This window comes from Mandrillus leucophaeus, unplaced genomic scaffold, assembly GCF_000951045.1.
Source record: "Mandrillus leucophaeus isolate KB7577 unplaced genomic scaffold, Mleu.le_1.0 Scaffold2, whole genome shotgun sequence".
NCBI lineage: Eukaryota > Metazoa > Chordata > Mammalia > Primates > Cercopithecidae > Mandrillus > Mandrillus leucophaeus.
In genome coordinates this window covers 11657021-11676129 of record NW_012102031.1, presented here as the reverse complement: position 1 = coordinate 11676129, position 19109 = coordinate 11657021, and the positions used below count along the sequence as shown (strand labels likewise).

Genomic DNA, 19109 nt, shown 5'->3' with positions numbered 1-19109 from the left:
TTTTTTTTTTTTTTTTTTTTTGCAGCTATTGTAAAAGGGGTTGAGTTCTTGATTTGATTCTCGGCTTGGTCACTGTTGACGTATAGCAGAGCTACTGATTTGTGTACATTAATTTTGTGTCCTGAAACTTTGCTGAATTCATTTATCAGTTCTACAAGCATTTTGGAGGAGTCTTTAGGGTTTTCTAAGTATATGATTGTTCATCAGCAAACATTGACAGTTTGACTTCCCCTTTACTGATTTGGATACTGTTCATTTCTTTCTTTTGTCTGATTGCTCTGGCTAGGACTTCCAGTACTATGTTGAATACAAGTGGGTAAGAGTGGGCGTCCTTGTCTTGTTCCAGTTCTCAGAGGGAATGTTTTCAACTTTTCCCTTTTTGGTATTATGTTGGCTGTGGGTCTGTCATAGTTGGCTTTTATTACATTGAGGTATGTCGCCTGTATGCTGATTTTGCTGAGGATTTTAATCATAAAGGGATGCTGGATTTTGTCAAATGCTTTTTCTGTGTGTTGAGACGATTATGTGATTTTTGTTTTTACTTCTGTTTATGTGATGTATCACATTTATTGACTTGCGTATGTTAAACCATCCCTGCATCCCTGGTATGAAACACACTTGATCATGGTGGATTGTCTTTTTGATATGTTGTGAGATTCAGTTAGCTAGTATTTTGTTAAGGATTTTTGCATCTATGTTCATCAGGAATATTGGTCTGTAGTTGTCTTTTTTTGTTATGTCCTTTCCTGGTTTTGGTATTAGGATGATACTGGCTTCATAGAATGATTTAGGGAGGATTCCCTCTTTCTCTATCTTGTGGAATGTTGTCAATAGGATTGGTACCAATTTTTCTTTGAATGTCTAGTAGAATTCAGCAGTGAATCTGTCTGGTTCTGGACTTTTTGTTGGTAATTTTTAAATTACCATTTCAACTTTGCTGCTTGCTAATGGTCTGTTCAGGGTATCTAATTCTTCCTGATTTAAGCTAGGAGGGTTGTATCTCTCCAGGAATTTATCCACCTCCTCTAGGTTTTCTGCTTTATGCACATAAAGGTATTCATAGTAGCCTTGAATTATGTTTTGTATTTCTGTGGTGTCAGTTGTAATATCTTCTGTTTCATTTCTAATTGCGCTTATTTGGATTTTCTCTCTTCTTTTCTTGGTTAATCTTGCTAATGGTCTATCAATTTTACTTATCTTTTCAAAGAACCAACTTTTTGTTTCATTTATCTTTTGTATTTTTTTTTGTTTGTTTCACTTTCTTTTAGTTCTGCCCTGATCTTGGTTATTTCCTTTCTTCTGCTGGGCTTGGGTTTGGTTTGTTCTTATTCCTCTAGTTCCTTGAGGTGTGACCTTAGATTGTCTATTGTGCTCTTTTAGACTTTTTGATGTAGGCATTTAGGGCTATGAACTTTCCTCTTAGCACCACCTTTGCTGTATCCCAGAGGGTTTGACAGGTTGTATCACTATTACCATTCAGTTAAAAAAATTCTAAAATTTCCATCTTGATTTCATTGTTGACCCAGTGATCATTCAGGAGCAGGTTACTTTAATTTCCATGTATTTGCATGGTTTTGAAGGTTCCCTTTGAAGTTGATTTCCAGTTTTATTCCACTGTGGTCTGAGAGAGTACTTGATATAATTTCAGTTTTCTTAAATTTGTTTAGACTTGTTTTGTGGCCTATCATATGGTCTATCTTGGAGAATGTTCCATGCACTGATGAATAGAATGTATATTCTGTGGTCGATGGCTAGAATGTTCTGTAAATATCTGTTAAGTCCATTTGTTCCAGGGTATAGTTTAAATCTATTGTTTCTTTGTTGATGTTCTGTCTTGATGACCTGTCTCGTGCTGTCAGTGGAGTATTGAAGTCCTCTACTATTATTATATTGCTTTCTATCTTATTTCTTAGGCCTAGTAGTAATTGTTTTATACATTTGGGAGGTTCAGTGTTAGGTGGACATATATTTAGGATTGTGACATTTTCCTGTTGGACAAGGCCTTTTATCATTATATAATGTTCCTCTGTTTGTCTTTTAACTGCTGTTGCTTTAAAGTTTCTTTAACAAAGACAACAAAAGTTGTCTTTTTCCACCCTTTTGCCTTAAGTTTATGCGAGTCCTTATGTGTTAGATAAGTTTCTTGAAGGCAGCAGATACTTGCTTGATAAATTCTTATCCATTCTGCAATTCCGTATCTTTAACATTAGTATTGAGATGTGAGATATTATTCCATTCATCATGCTATCTGTTGAAATACTTCTCCAGTGATCTGGACCTTCAGGTTCCCCAGTGAGGGTCTGTGTTTTGGGGCGATGATCCCCCTATCCCACGTTCACAGTTTGGGCTCTCACAGTATTTGGGCTGTCTCCCGAGTCCTGCAGGAATAATCTGCTACCTTCAGAGGGTCTGTGGATCCTCTTGCGCTTTTCTGGTATATTCCTGCAGTAGTTCTTGGAGCAAAAATTCATGATGTGAGTCTCTGCATGATGCTCTGTCCATCTGAGTGGGAGCTACAATTTAGTCCTGCCTATCTGCCAGTTTTTCTAGATCCTCCAGTGGCAATTTAACTTTAAATTGGAGATCATTGAACAATGCCCCACTGGAGTTGGGACATAAGAGACACTTAATTTACCCCTCAGGCTGTCATTTGGGTTGAGGCTCATCCTACCTAAATCCAAACTGTCCAGACAGTGGCAGAGACAGGACTGGAATCTGCAGCCACTGAGCCCTTGTCCAAAGCTCTTTATACTGCTACACACTGTCTTCCTCAGCCCCTCACACTGCAGCTCTCCACACTGGCTGTCTTTGAGGCCCACATGCCTCTGATTCTTCGACCCCTTGACGCAACATTTTGCAGAACCATTGTGAAGGCTCAATTGTGCTTGTGAATATACTCTGTAGAGCCTAAAACACCAAGTGCTGTGCACATTTCTTGTTGTCAGATGGGCTAATAGATGCAATAGGGTCCTGAAAGCATTAAAGTATCAACACCTGGGTCAGGTGTGCTCATTATCATGATTATCCATGGAGCAAATGCTCTGGACAGAGGATCAACAGGACCCTTGCTTGTTCTTCTATGGGGCTAAGGCAGGTCAACCTCCTTAGGGCAGGTGGACCAAGTCCCTGGGATGTCAGCCAAGGGAAAGTTTGCCAGTGAGTGCAGGAGGGATATGGGCTGCTACCTCTTAGGTCTCATTTTCAAGATTGGAATGAAGGAAGGAAAGCAAACATGGTGGGCTACTTTCAATTGACAAGATACCTGGCACCCAAAGGAGATCTGACTGTGCCAGAGGATCTTTACTCTGAGCCATAGAAAGTAGCACTGTTACCTTGATTGATTTTTCCTTAGAAAGGCACTTACTGACTTTTCCAGTTATTTATGTGGATCAAATGCAAGATGCTAAAGAAAATATTTTGTTGCCTTGTGTAGGGATGAATCCCATGGCACTGAGACTATGTTGGGGCTCACATTTTTGTGTATCCTATAACTACTGCCCTGGGGCTTGTCCCAGTCCTGGATGAGCTCACAGTGATGTGAAACCATTCCAAACTCTGCTGTGGGGACTGTAAGATCACCCAGGGGCTCAGATAAGGGAGTGATGAGTGTGGCATGCGTGGTTGGGAAAGGCTCCTGGGGAAGGGAGAACCTGAGCTGAGTCCATAATAGTCGGTGGGATATGGAAAAGGGGGACAGTTGAAAGGCATTTCAGAGGGAGAAATGTGTGAGTGAAAGCATTGCCTTGTGGAGGTCAGTTTAAGTTGCAGGTAAGTGAGAGAGGGAATCACAGTCATCTTTCTCATTCTATCAAGAGCACAAGTAAGAAGAGCTTGCAAGGACATCTCCGATCTTTTCAGGACTTGAAGTGAAACTCAGCAGGAGGAGAGGTGGAAATACCGGGTAGCGTTTCTTCCTATCTAGACCATTCCTTTATAAAATCATCTTGCCTAGTGTTTTTATTAATAACTTCATTATTGTGAAGAAGAAGACAAAAGGGAAGGAGAAGGAGGAGAAGAATAAGATAATAATAATAGTTTTTACTATTTGTTGAGTGCCTGCTATTTGCAAGGTTTTACTCTCACTTAGTTAACTATCACTTAGATTAGTTTTGCTATCACTAATTCTTTTTTTATCAGAATTTAAAACTTCTGTTTATCAAAGACACCATTAATCAAATGAAAAGGGAGAAAATGTTTGTTAAACATATATCTAACAAAGGATTTATATCCAGAATACGTAAGCAGCTCAATAATAAAATAACCAAATTAAGAAACAGCCAAAAGACTAACAAAGCACATTAAAAAGTATTCAGTGCCATCACTAGGCATCAGGGAAATGGAGATCAAAACCATACACACTAGAGTGACTAAAATTTAAAAGATTGATATCAAATGTTGGTGAGGGTGTAAGTCAAACAGAATTCTTATACATAGCTGCTAGCAATGCAAAACAGTACTGGCACTTTGAAAATCAGTCAGGCAGTTTCTCATAAAGTTGGATGTCCATCTACCCTATAATCCAGCAGTATCTGTCCTTGATATTTACACAAAAGAATGAAAAAATATGTTTGTAAAAAACACATGAATATTCTTGCTTAAGTGTACTGCTGTAGATCTTAGTTTGTACTGTACACATGATCATGTATGGCCTTGTTTTGAGGTCATTGGTGTGTATGTCTTGTGACTCCCACAGAATATTCAGTGCATGTGTGTTTGTATCACTACTACTGTCACTAATTCTTATTCCCACCTTGCAAGGTCAGTCCTATTCCCAGTTTACAGATGAAGAACTTGAGACTCAGAGAGGTTAAGAAATGTCTCCTATGTCACACAGAAATAATAAGAATTTGAATCTAGGACTATCAGGCTCCAAAATTCATACCTTGTTCCCATACTCTTGCCTCTCAAAATGAGATTGTCTTATGGTGGTGAGTGGGCCTAGGCTACTATTGAAAGTCAAGTGTGTTTCACTAATTCATAGGTATGAATGATTTTCCTATAGGCAAAAAAATCTTCAAGCATACATTTTCTAATTATTTTTTTCTTGCTGTGGTCATATTTGCTGGTGGTGGTGGTGGTGGTGGTGGTGGTGGCAGTGTGTGTATGTATGTATGTATACATATAATACATGGCAATATCTACTCATGTAGAGCTACTTATTGACACTTTGTTGTGGGGGCTTTAATTTCAGGTTGTTTATCCTGGTGCTGATTGGCATCAGCATCGCCTGGGTGCCCATTGTGCAGTCAGCACAAAGTGGGCAACTCTTCGATTACATCCAGTCCATCACCAGTTACTTGGGACCACCCATTGCAGCTGTCTTCGTGCTTGCTATTTTCTGGAAGAGAGTCAATGAGCCAGTAGGTATCATCTGGGCATGTCCAGAAAAGTCATGCTGGCAAAGAAGTTTCCATGTGGGTTTGCATATTCTCTGTGGGAGGGAGTCTATTTCCCAGAGATCTTGAACAGACACAGATGTGCTACTGAGGGTTTATAGGGAAAGCCTCCAGGGATCATGGGGCTCTCTGTTGGAGTGAGCTCCTCGGGAGTTGGTATGGGGGTCCACATTCTATCTGTCTCCTTCGTCCAAGATTAGATTTTCTTAATTTTTTTTTTAAATAGAGGTGAGGACTCACTGTGTTGCCCAGGCTGGTCTTGAACTCCTGAGCTCAAGTGATCCTCCCACCTCGGCCTCCCGAAATACTAGGATTACAAGCCAAGATTAGATTTTCTATCTGATCTTGGTGATTTTGACCTGACTGCATGGCACTCCCTAGGAATTCTGTAGCCCCTAGGTGAGCGAGAGAAAGTCCTAGCACAACGTACCTCCAGCACTCTACTGTGAACTTGGCTTTCCAGCCAGCACCTCTCAGGGCTCAGTGAAGACAAAGTCCTGGCGCACAAGCAGTTTATACATACAACAAGGTGCGTAACAAGTAAGGGATACAATAGAGCACATAATATGAGCAGGAAGGGATTTAGGAAAGACTTTATCAGCAGGGGCTGAAACTGTCAGGGAAGGCTCCTTGGAGCAGCGGGAGCTGGAAGAATTTGAAGTTGGAGAGGGAAGACATAACATTCAAGTCAGAGAATAGTACCGTCCAGACCTTTCAGGCAGAAGTAGGATAAGAGTGAGGGTGAAGGACTTGTATGGAATCTCGCCTGGCTCAAGGGGAGTTTGTGAATGTGAAAGATGAAAGTGTGGCTGGAAAGGTAGGTCAGGGTTTCATTAACAGTGACCCCTTTGGTGGAATCTTTAGGTTTTTGTAAATATGAGATCATATCATATGTAAATGAGGCCAATTTGACTTCTTCTTTTCCAATTTGGATGCTCTTTTTCTCTTGCCTACTTGTTCTGTCTAGGACTTGCAGTACTATGTTGAATAAAAGTGGTGAAAGGGTATATGAAAAAATTTTGAATTTTTAAACATTTATTTCATGGCAGATTTATTGACTTTTTTTGAGACAGGAATCTCACTGTGTTGCCAAGGCTAGTCTCAAACTCCTGAGCTCAAGTGATTCTTCTGACTCAGCCTCCAAAGTAGCTAGGACTACAGGCACACCCCGTGCCCAGCTAAGAAATAATTTTTTTGAGTGAAATAGCGTATGGGGGATGAATAAGGAACATATTTTTTCTTTTTCCTTATTTATTTCTTCATCTAGAAGTCACTTCCAGATGCCAGCATAGGGTGAGGCACTAGCAACACAAAGTGAATGAAACCTGCTTCCTTCCCTGGGCAACCCCCCAGTCCACACTGGGAGACAGAGAACTATTGTGATTCCATGGCAGTGGGGTTGGTGCTGGCCTGGATCTGTGTCCACAGTGCTGTGGCCACAGGGTGTACAGGGTCCACCCACCCTGTGCAGCTTTTTCTATTTAAGCTAGAACAAGGTTACCAGGAATAGAAGAGCCCATATTCTCCCAGGCAGAATGAGCTGTACAAAGACCTGGAGACAAAAGCACATGTCATGCCATGTGTGGAGGATAGCTGATAATTTCATACACTTGGAATAGAAAGTGTAGGGATACCAATGGCTAGCAAAGGGGCTGACCAGCACCTAATAAAACTGTGAAAGCTCTTTTGGGCCACCCTTCTAAGAGCACATTCTACTTTGCCACTGGCCTGCCAGAGTCAAACCTAGTCCTTTAGGTGAGGACTTACCTAACGGAAATATAGAAAGGAAAAAAGGAAAGAGGGAAGGAAGGAAAGAGTAAAAAAAAAAAAAAAACCCTGAAAAATCATCCCCTCATGTTTCTGGTTTCTTAAAGTCTTCCATATTCTAATATACAAACCCAAAATTTAATGTAAAAACACCGTATAATTTTATGTTCTCAAACTAAAAATAGTTCATAAAATAAACTATAAAGAGGGCTAAAAAAGTAAATGTTATTTATATTTTGATGGAAGTTTCTTTCTCCTTCATCTTCCAAAGACCCAAATTCTTTTCCCACGTCTTTGTGAAACACAAATTACCTCACAAGTAATTACTTTTCATCTGAATATGCCTAAATCTGGAGATTGGTATTGATAGTAGCTGCAGGTGGAAGGGCTCAAATTATTTTTCAAATTAAAGGGAATTTTTGGAATCAAGCCTGTAGGTTGACATTCTATTCCGGTTATTAGACACTTTACCCCATTATGTTATGGCTCCTTGTTTAATGATCGAGGTGAAATCATGTTGCTGAAACATGATAGACAGACACACTGAAGGTCTTGCATAGCACTCCTAGCCATATTCTGAACTTCAGTGTTCTGGGTTCAGACAGCCTGGAGCTACCACTTCTACCTCTATCCCTTTGCCTCTGCCTATACCTCCCTGAAGAATGTTAGAAAGGCTATCTGTGTTTTGTGTTCACCATGAGTTAACTCAGGGTTTTCTTTCACAGGGAGCCTTCTGGGGACTGATACTAGGATTTCTGATTGGGATTTCACGTATGATTACTGAGTTTGCTTATGGAACCGGGAGCTGCATGGAGCCCAGCAACTGTCCCACGATTATCTGTGGGGTGCACTACTTGTACTTTGCCATTATCCTCTTCGCCATTTCTGTCATCACTATCGTGGTCATCTCCCTCCTCACCAAACCCATTCCAGATGTGCATGTGAGTATCTATTTAGGGGATCTGTCCTTGTTTCATGTTCATACTGCAATGTTCTTTAATTTTTAAAAATCTTTTCATTATTATGGGTACATAATAGTTGAATATAATTATGGGGTACATGTAATGTTTTGATACAGATACCCAGATTTCATCAAATCTGGGTAATTGGGGTGTCCATTGCCTCAAGCATTTATCATTTCTTTGTGTTAGGAACATTCCAATTCCACTCTTAGTTATTTTAAAATGTAGAATGTGGTGGCTCATGCCAGTAATCCCAGCACTTTGGGAGGCCAAGGTGGGAGGATCGCTTGAGTCCAGCAGTTTGGGACCACCCTGACAACATAGTGAGACTCTGCCTTTAAATTGTACACATATAATAAATTAAGTATAGCTAACCTATTGTGCTACCAACTACTAGATCTTCATTCATTCTAACAATTTCTGCACCCATTAACCATCTCTATTCTGTCCTCCATCCACTGCTACCCTTCCTGGTCTCTGGTAACCATCAATCTACTCTCTATCTCCATGAGTTCGGTTTTTAAAACTTTTAGCTCCCATATATGAGTGAGAACATGATAAATTTGTCTTTCTATGCCTGGCTTATTTTACTTAACATAATGGCCTCCAGTTCCATCCATATTGTTGCAAATACGGGATCTCATTCTTTTTATGGTGCAATAAAACTCTATTGTATATTTGTACAACATTTTCTTTATCCATTAATTTGTCAGTGGACACTTGGATTGATTCCATATCTTGGCTATTGTGAATAGTGCTGTAGTAAATATAGAAGTCCAAGTATCTCTTTGATATACTGGTTTACTTTCTTTTGGATATATATCCAGTAGTAGAATTGCTGGATCATATGGTGGCTCTATTTTTAGGTTTTTGAGGAACTTCCATAGTGTTCTTCATTGTGGCTGCACTAATTTACGTTCTCACCAACAGTGTTTGAGGGCTCTGCTTTTTCCCCAACCTCACCAGCATTCATTATTGCCTTTTTGATAAAAGCCATTTTAAATGGGTGAGATGATACCTCATTATAGTTTGATTTGCATTTCTCTGATGATTAGTGATGTTGACATGCCACAACATGCTTGGTTGGCCTCAGCAAAATTATACATCTTACATTCACATTCACATGACTTGCTATTGGTTTCATGTGGAAGGATACATGCCAGGAAACATGGTGTGCCAGCAGGCTGATATCAAGCCCATGTCTTTAGTTGGAATCCTCACAGTTGTACACCCTTTATTCCAGGGCTTATTCTCTGAAACCTGCTCCCCAAGTGCAGGCTCAGGTGCACAAGATCACATGGGTGGTACAAGGCTACCTGGCTTAGAAGCCTATATTTTAAATAGAAACTGGTATTTCTCTTGACAGTCGTGTGGTCAAAGCTGTCAAAGGTCCCAGCAAAGCACATACCTAGTTACAAAAATCAGTCTACTCAGGGATATCCATAATATAGTTTGCCTCTTGATTTTTTTCCAAATTAATCCACCAAAAATTGACCATAGGATGTAAAACATTTCTAACAACATCAAAGCCTAACTGATTCAAGACTTCAAAAGTTGCAATTACTCTTCTTTAACTCTAGATGCCCCCATTGGTTTAGAATTCATTCATAGCTCTCCCAATTTAGATAAAGATGACCAATTATGAGCCATTTTTATTAGTAGTCTGCTAACCCAACACAGATTTCCAGGTTTCCAAGGGAACAGAGCCAGAAAGTTAGCCCAAGGTCATATTTATTCCTAGAGAAATCAGAAGGATTTTGTTAATCCTTTACTTTACTCATGCATGTCCATACAAGTGCCTGTGGAATCCCTAAGAGACCTTCAACTTCATTGCCAAATTTTTAAGAGCTGTTACAAACCTAATGTCAAACAAAGGCTGCTTTTATAGCAGCAGAACTGCATCACATCTGTTGGCTGGACCTGTCACACGCTTTCTTTGTGTGGTATCAACTGCTTCCTCATGTCTCCAGTCTTTGAAAGTATTATACCCCAAACACATTTCTAGTTCATGCCCTAGACCAAGTTCATGCTCTAGATGAAGTTTCTGGTTCATGCTCTTAACTATGTCAATAGAAACTGTGCCTTCAGCTCTACTGTATTCTATTAGGGCTCATGATTCTAGATTCTCGTCCACATAATGTGACATAGTGCAAAAATCTAAACTTACACTCCTAACCTGGAGAAATGGCTTCTTACTGCCAGTGCTAAAAGGAACAAATTATTTATCACACACATAAAAGAGTTCATTCAACAAGCATTTCTATATGAGGCAGTTTTTTGGCTCTGAATATGCAAATATCATAGAGGGTAGTGTATACATGTATATTACTTTCATCTAAGTTACCAATGTTTTTAGAGATAATGTTATGGATGGGAATGTTGTGTATGTTCTTCTTAGTACTGAGAGGCCACATTCCCTTCCCTTCCTTGATGCATATCTCTTTGCCACCCCCCAACTTCTTGTCCCAAGATGCTATTTGGATCTTTCTGTTGACCTGTTCTGCCTTCTCTGCAGCTCTACCGTCTGTGTTGGAGCCTGCGCAACAGCAAAGAGGAGCGTATTGACCTGGATGCAGGAGAGAACATCCAAGAAGTCCCTAAGGAGACCATTGAAATAGGTGATTTATGACCCAGAGCAGATCCTAAACCATAAAAGTTACTCCTACAACAACAAGACAACTTTACTGAAGCCCTTCCCTAAATGACTTTAACAGAGCTCAGATGTCCCCGCTCCAGGGCAGTGAGGAGCAGGGTGGGGATGAGATGGATAAGTGGGTTTGGGGAAGTTAACTCTTGAGTTCAAGGGGAGGAAAGGGTACAGAATCATTCAAGCTCCCTGACCCCTCATATTTAAAAAAAATTTTGTGGGTACATAGTAGGTGTATATATTTATGAGTTACATGGGGTATTTTGATGCAGGCATGACAAGCACATCATGGAGAATGGGGTATCCACCCCCTCAAGAATTTATCCTTTGAGTTGCAAGCAATTCAGTTGCACTCTTAACTTTTTTTTTTGAGAGACTGATTTTCACTCTTGTTGCCCAGGCTGGAGTGCAATGGCATAATCTCGACTCACTGCAATCTCCGCCTCCTGGGTTCAAGCGATTCTCCTGCCTCAACCTCCTGAGTAGCTGGAAATACAGGCTTGCACCACCATGCCTGGCTAATTTTGTATGTTTTTAGTAGAGACAGAGTTTCTCCATGTTGGTCAGGCTGGTCTCGAACTCCTGACCTGAGGTGATCTGCCCGCCTTGGCCTCCCAAAGTACTGGGATTACAGGCATGAGCCACCGCACCCGGCCTTGCACTCTTAATTTTAAAATGCACAATTAAATTTTCATTGACGATAGTCACCCTGTTGTGCTATCAAATAGTAGGTTAGTCATTCTTCCTATTTTTTTGTTGTACCCATTAACCATCCCTACCCCATCCCCAGATCCCCACTACCCTTCCCAGCCTCTGGAAAACATCTCTATGTCCATGAGTTCAATTGTTTTGATTTTTAGATATCACAAATAAGTGAGAACAGAACATGAGATGTTTGTCTTACTGTGACTGGCTTATTTCACTTAACATAATGATCTTCAGTTCCATCTATGTTGTTGCAAATGACAGGGTCTCATTCTTTCTTTATGGCTGAGTAGTATTCCATTGTGTATATGTACCCATTTTCTTTATCCATTCATCTGTCGATGGACACTTAGGTTGCTTCCAAATCTTAGCCATTGTAAACAGTGCTGCAACAAACATGGGAGTGCAGATATCTCTTCAATATACTAATCTCCTTTCTTTTGGGTATATACCCAGCAGTGGGACTGATGAATCATATGGTAGCTGTATTTTTAGTTTCTTGAGGAACCTCCAAACTGTTCTCCATACTGGTCATACTAAGTTTCATTCCCACCAATAGTGTACGTCCTCACCAGCATTTGTTATTGCCTGTCTTTTGGATATAAGCTGTTTTAACTGTGATGAGATGATATATCATTGTAGTTTTGATTTGCATTTCTATGATTGATTAATGATGTTGAGCACCTTTTAAAGTACCTGTTTGCCATTTATATATCATCTTTTGAGAAATGTCTATTCAAATCTTTTGGCCATTTTTGATTGGATTCTCACCCCTCATATTTGACAGCACTCAGTGAGTAAGTGTGGGTGAGGAACTTGCCACCCTGCCTTGATTTGAGGAATGGCAGGGGACAAGAGAAGAGTTGGAGCTCTTCTGACATAGCCTGTGAACCTAAGGGCAGATGGAACCAAAGCTATGGTCAGTTCTAGTGACATCAAGATGAGGGGATAGAGGCCCTTGGGATCTTATGTCATACTGGCTTACAATATCAAATGTAGAAAATCAAATTTCTCTGGAAGACCAATGAAATAATGCTTAGTCAGTGCCTAGAGACTTATCCTGTAAGTTAACACTTTCTTCTACTTCAGTATTGCAACTTTTCCTCTATGTGGGAAACGTGCACACGTGGAGGATGGTTGTGGAGGTGTGTGGTGTGCAGGGCTATGGGGGCTCAAGGTCATATGTGCTTTACCTGGTGCTGGACTGGAGGCCTCATCACTCCATCTGAAGGAGAGCACAGGTGTGTGTAGCTCAGAACAAGTTCTGAATCTGGCCATCAGGAATACCATAGAATCCTAACTCGGGAAAGAGACCTAGAGATCATTTGGTCTTATCACCTCATTTTATAGACATGTAAATTGAGGCTTAGGGAGGGAGAAGATGTGCCTAAGGTCTCAGCTTTGTTACAGTCTGCTCTTGATCTTCGAGGACCTTTCAATTCTCAAACTTGTGATGCTGCAAATACTGGAGGGAGCCTGGAGCCTCGGGAGCTGGCCATGGTGCTGAAAACAGCCCCTTCCTGCTTCCCTGGAGCAAGCAGGCAGGAACATGCCCTCTACTTCTCCTACCTCCAAAAATGTCTCCACACTGTGTGAGAATATCATAGATTTTAAAGGGACATGGATTAGGAGTATTTTGAGTGTCAAAAGGTCTTATTATGGAAGAAGAGATTATTTTTATGCCAGAGGGCAGACTTAACACTGGTGGGTGAAAAGAATTCATCCAATTTTAACTCAGAGTAAGGAGGCAAGGTAGTGCAGAGACAGACTGTGAGATTTGGCATCAGGAAGAACTGGGATTGAATCATGAATTCTCTTCCTACTACTCTGGGAAAGTGATTACATTGTTCTAAAGCTCAGATTTGTCATATTAAAGTACTCTAAATGAAAACCCATGCCTCTTATGCTCTGCTATAAGAATTGGCTCTAATTACCACCATCATGATTGCTTTGAAGGAAGAGTTTTCTAATTGAGTTGGTCTGGACAGGGATGAGCAGTACATGTACATCTGTCAAGGATTCTGTAGAGGGGACTTCCATACTGGCTAGAGATTTGACTTAGTGACTTCTGAAGTTCACGGCAGCACTCAAATTCTGTTGTGTCTTCAAGAACCTAGGGTGAAATCAGACTGAACACCCTACCCTATTAAAGCACAATAAACTAAGCTCTCTTGAGGGCTTTTACAGACCATAAGTGTCACATTCACCATGTGAATGTGACAGCAACACAAGGAAGCTTTGCAGGTGCATCATTGTCCCTTTATCATCATCCTCACCACCACCACCACCGTCATCATCATTGATAACAGTATGATCATAACATATTTTAATTGCAGACACTTTAGTGATTCATTTCAGCACTGCGTCATCCTCTTAAGGCAGATAATGCAAGTACAATTCTTCCAATTTTCCTGCCTCTCCAGAACAGGAAAATGTGACACAGAGAATTTCCTAAGATCATTCAACTTTTTTTTTTTTTTTTGAGACAGAGTCTTACTCTGTCAACCCAGGCTGGAGTGCAGTGGTGCAATCTCGGCTCACTTCAAGCTCTACCTCCTGGGTTCACACCATTCTCCTACCTCAGCCTCCCGAGTAGCTGGGACTACAGGCGCCCACCACCACGCCCGGCTAATTTTTTGTTATTTTTTTTTAGTAGAAACGGGGTTTCACCATGTTAGCCAGGATGGTCTCAATCTCCTGACTCGTGATCCACCCACCTCGGCCTCCCAAAGTATTGGGATTACAGGCATAAGCCACTGCACCCGGTTGGCCATTCAACTTTTTATTGACCCACAAAGCCATGTATTTCTCACTTGAGGTGGTCAGTGATCCTAGCCTCTTAACTCCTTCTTCCCCACTCTGCTATTTTGGTGGAGTGAGTCAAAGGGGAGAGGTGTGAGTGTGTGAGACAAAAGAGAGAATGGAAAGAGACTTACACTTTTTGACATCTACTGTGTCAAGGGACACAGATTAGGAGTATTTTGAGTGTCAGAAGGTCTCACTGTGGTAGAGGCTCTACCACAATAAGAGCTAGAGGCTCTCTCATTAAATCATTAAATTCTTCGTTAGTACAATGAAGAAGGTATTATTTATCCAATTCTTCTGATACCTGAAGATAAGGGAGGTAAATTAACAAGACCATAAAGCTAGGTTTTGGCCCCAGTTCTGACTCATGTGTGAATTTGGTCACTGGGATTCTTTCCAGTTCTAAAATTCTGTGACGTTTCAAAGCTAAAATTCTGTGATGTTTTAAAGCTAAAATTCTGTGAGGCTGGGCATGACTTATATCTGTAATCCCAACACTTTGGGATGCTGAGGTGAGAGGATTGCTTGAGTCCAGGAGTTCAAGACCAGCCTGGACAACATACTGAGACACTCTACAAAAAGAAAATTTTAACTGGGCATGGTGGCACGCACCTGTAGTCCCAGCTTAGCTACTAAGGAGACTGAGTAGGGGGGATCATTTGAACCCAGGAGTTCATGGCTGTAGTGAGCTATGATTACTCCACTGCACTCCAGCCTGGGCAACAGGGCAAGACTCTGTCTCTTAAAAAATAAAGATAAAATTCAGTGACTTGTAAAAATGGGAAAGTGCTTTGCAGGGTCTGTGACTGTGGTGCTGAAAACACAGTGGGCTTGATCTCTTATCTAGTGAGTGGCAGAGTGGGCATTTAAAACCAGGTTTGTCTACCTCCAGGGCCACACCTGGGCTCAGAGGAGGGAATCAGTTCCCTTGGTGGGTATTCACTTTGAGCATCAGGGCCAGGTGTGGACAGTTTGACTAAGCAGTGTTGATATGTGACATTAGATCCTAAGCCCGGGAAGTATTGCTCATTGCTGCACTGCATCAGGAGCTGTTCAGACCAATTCTTATCACCTGGCTGGGTCTGTTGTGAAGCCTTAGAACTGACAGATATAACTAAAGCATTCCTGAGTCATGCCAGCCAGCCAGATTGCTTTCTGGTGATGTAGTGAACAGATACGAGATTTTGTGTTTCAGAGTTGAGTTTTCCTTCCTATGGCACAATTCCTCAGTCTATTATTAATATACCTTTATTATAAACTATTATTTGATCTGACTGTTCCAAATCAAAATGAATTTGCACTGGGCCTGACAGAGATAAAACTTAGGCTGGCTGATCCTAAGGATGTAGACAGGAAGATCGTTTTGTCATTAAGTTTATCGGAACATTTTCTACCATTTTCATTCCTTAAAACAAGAAAATATGGGGGAAATTTTGGGAAATTTTTCATTTTTGGGAAATTTCTGCAGAATAGCAGATACTTCATGGTATGGCATCTCCTCTGGAAACTTTTCTAGTCCGTCCTGCTTCTGTGTCCAATAATTCTTCTATGCCTTTGACCAGACACAGAAGTTCCTGAGAAGAAAAAAGGATTCTTCAGGAGAGCCTATGACCTATTTTGTGGGCTGGAGCAGCAGAATGCACCCAAGATGACTGAGGAAGAGGAGAAAGCCATGAAGATGAAGATGACGGACACCTCTGAGAAGCCTTTGTGGAGGACAGTGGCGAACGTCAATGGCATCATCCTGGTGACCGTGGCTGTCTTTTGCCATGCATATTTTGCCTGAGTCCTGTAGATTCACCATGGCTGGACTCTTCCTCACCTCCCTTTAGTCTCATCCTGTGGTGTTGAAGGGAAACCAGCCAGTTGTAAATTTTGCCCAGGTGGATAACTGTGTACATGTGTAATTATAGGCTAGCTAGAAGAAAATCATTAGTTTGCTGTTAACTTATGCATTTGAAGCCAGTGTGATGCAGCCATCTGTACCCACTGGAGCTGCAGAAGGACAGTCCACTCAGTCACATCCAGAAAAAGGCAGACTAAGAATCAGAAGCCATATGATGTCTGATGTGAGTCTGTCTCAGGTAGATTCCGGGTGTCAGTGTGGTTTATAATCCTTGAATATTGTTTTAAGAACTTTGGTCTCCCTGGTTCCTGCCACTTTTTCTGTCCATCCTCCTCCCCATTTTTTTTAAAAAGAAAACTATTTTCCCCCATCATATCCCTCTCGAGTTTTGCCTGGACTTTCCCTCTCAAGTGTGTCAATCGGATAAACTGAGGAATGCATGGAAGCTGAGGATGGAGCTTGATGGGCTCCCTGTCCTGGGTGTTTGCTCTTTGAAGTGGAGGCCTGAGGAAGTTAGTACTTCCACAAAAGGGAGGGACTTGGGTCCCAGCCTCAAGCTAGTTGGGGAGGCAGATAGCCTAGTCCAGGGAATTTTCTGGGCTTCTTAAAATGTCCATTGTGAGTTCCCTGTGTTTGGGATTCCACTCATTTTGGCATTCACAGTGCCTGGAATGTCTTAGATTTTCAGCAATGCTTGTTGAATAAATGAATGACACAGGCATTTATTTATAAATCTTTGCTTTCTTTTTACATAAGTCTGGCCCTTAGTTAACCTTTTTGTGGCTACACAAAATACGCCCACTGGTTACTAATGACTAATGACTTGGGATGCATTTGTCAAACTGATTATATCAGTTTTCTAGGGGTGTCATAACAAAGTAGCACAGACCAGATGGCTCAGGCAGCACACATTTATGTTTTCACAGTTCTAGCCACTAGAAGTTGGAGCCCAAGGTGTCAGCAGGGTTGGTGTTTACTGAGGCCTCTCTCCTTGGCTTGCAGGTGGTCATATCTCACTGTCTTCCACAGCCTTCCTTTTGTGTCCTAAATCTACTCTCTTATAAGGACATCAGTCATATTGGATTAGGACCCATCCTTCATTTTAATCACCTCTTTAAAGCCCCTACCTCCAATACAGTCACACTGTGAGAAACTGAGGGTTAGGAATTCAGCAAGTGAGTCTTGAGGAGATAGATATTAAACAAACCCACAACACAGATAAAGTATGCATTTTGGGGATTTCCAAGCCAGAGGCTCCCGTTAAAAAGGTAAACTGAGGCAGATATTTTGCAGCAAAAGGAAACAGAATTACAAACTGAACATACATGGGTGAGGCAAGGCGGGGGGTGGGGGGCCAAGGCCTTTGGGTAGGCTGATCACAGGGTTTTTCAACAATAAATCACTGGGAATGCGTTTGTTGCTCCCAGGACCCTGGCACCTTGACTCCGGGACTATAGCACGTCAGCAAATACAAGTAAAGCCCAGCACTCTGATTTGCACTTATGCCAATCTGAAATATCTGGTGTTTAGTTTGATTTTTTGAGTGCAGGTTCATTCAAGGACCAGCCTTCCCTTGTGCTCAGGGTGAAGTAGAACCAGAAAACATTATTATCCATTCCCAGAAGTCTTGGAAGAGCCTTAGTAGAAAAGCAGAAGCTGCTTTGACTGTGAAAATATTTGATTCCTGTCAGTTTTTGGTCAGAAAATATCCACCTAGACCAACCTGAGGAGAAGGCTCAGAGTACAGATATACTCTGAGCAATGTGATCAATGTCCCTGAACCTTCATTTTTCATCTGAAAACAGAGATATAAATGCCTGACTCACAGATTTAAATGTTATACATTGATAGCATTTATCAATATAACATTTATTTAAATAAGTAGGTGCTCAATAGATGTTGGTCTTCTAACTTTCCATCCCCATTCCAGGGTCTTCAGAATTGAAAGAGAGATGTTGTATCACTGTTAGAAGGCTGCCTTGGGAAATTCTGCAGCAGGGAGGAGTGATTCTCAGCCCCTACACCATGACCGCCAAGTTCCTCACCTTGGCTGAGTCCCTAAATCCCTCTGAACCTCAGGTTCCTCCAAGCACAATGCAGACTTCACAGAGCTGTTGTAAAGATTAGATGAGGTCAACTGATACTGCTTAAAAGGCCTGGTCCATAGAAGATGCCCAATAAACATTACTGCTTTCCCCCTCACCCTATTGCCTGAAAAAATATACCCATGAGACTGACTTTGAGGACCAGTGTGGGCAGGGGGTTGCACATATAAAATATTTTATGAGTACCAAGCACAAAAATCAAGCTGGTAAAATATCAGGCCTTGCCCCAGAAAGAGAAATACCACATGATCTCACTGATATGTACAATCTTAAAAAGTCAAACTCAGAAGCAGAGAGTAGAATGATGGTTATCAAGGGCTGGGGGAGGGAGGGACTGGGGAGATGCTGGTCAAATGATACAAAGGTTTAGTTGGGTGGAATAAGTTCAGAACATCAATTGTACAATATATCAGTTATAGTTAACAGCAATATACCACATACTTCAAAATTGCTGAGAGTAGTGTAAGTGTTCTACCACAAAAAAAATGTGCGGTAATAGATGTTAATTACCTTAATTTAGTCATTCCACAATATGTACATATATAAAAACATGTTGTATGCCATAAGTATATGTAATTATTATTTGTGAATTTAAAAAATAAAAATAATTTCCAAAAAATGTGACAGGCATTGGACATGTAGAGGAGAGGCCAGAATTAAGCAGATGGGCCCTAAAAGTCAGTGGAGTCAGATTTTTCTTTCCCTTGGTGCTATAACGTGCCTCAGCCATACCTACACACCTTTGGCTTCAGAAAAGACTTTTGGTCCTAACACAGCTCTACAAATCTCAAAGGAGGAACTGGGGAAAAGGTTTCTCCATTCTTCCAGTGTTGGTGAGGAAATGTAGCCCCTTTAGAAGTTAACTCTATATAGTGG

The 19109-nt window shown here is 41.1% G+C and overlaps 1 protein-coding gene across 3 annotated transcripts in view; it reads left to right on the top strand.

The window, feature by feature from the left end:
* Positions 1-18852, top strand: part of SLC5A1 (solute carrier family 5 (sodium/glucose cotransporter), member 1) — a 72905-nt gene extending 54053 nt beyond the window's left edge. For 2 of the 3 annotated variants that reach the window (XM_011978998.1, XM_011979000.1), the window contains 4 exons: positions 5192-5360; positions 7889-8104; positions 10641-10743; positions 15845-18852. In XM_011978998.1, the coding sequence (XP_011834388.1) occupies positions 5192-5360; positions 7889-8104; positions 10641-10743; positions 15845-16068 (712 nt within the window). In that variant the 3' untranslated portion in view covers positions 16069-18852. The remainder of the gene's footprint in view (positions 1-5191; positions 5361-7888; positions 8105-10640; positions 10744-15844) is intronic. The other variant, XM_011978999.1, reaches the window with a different exon arrangement.
* The last annotated feature ends 257 nt before the right edge of the window (positions 18853-19109 follow it).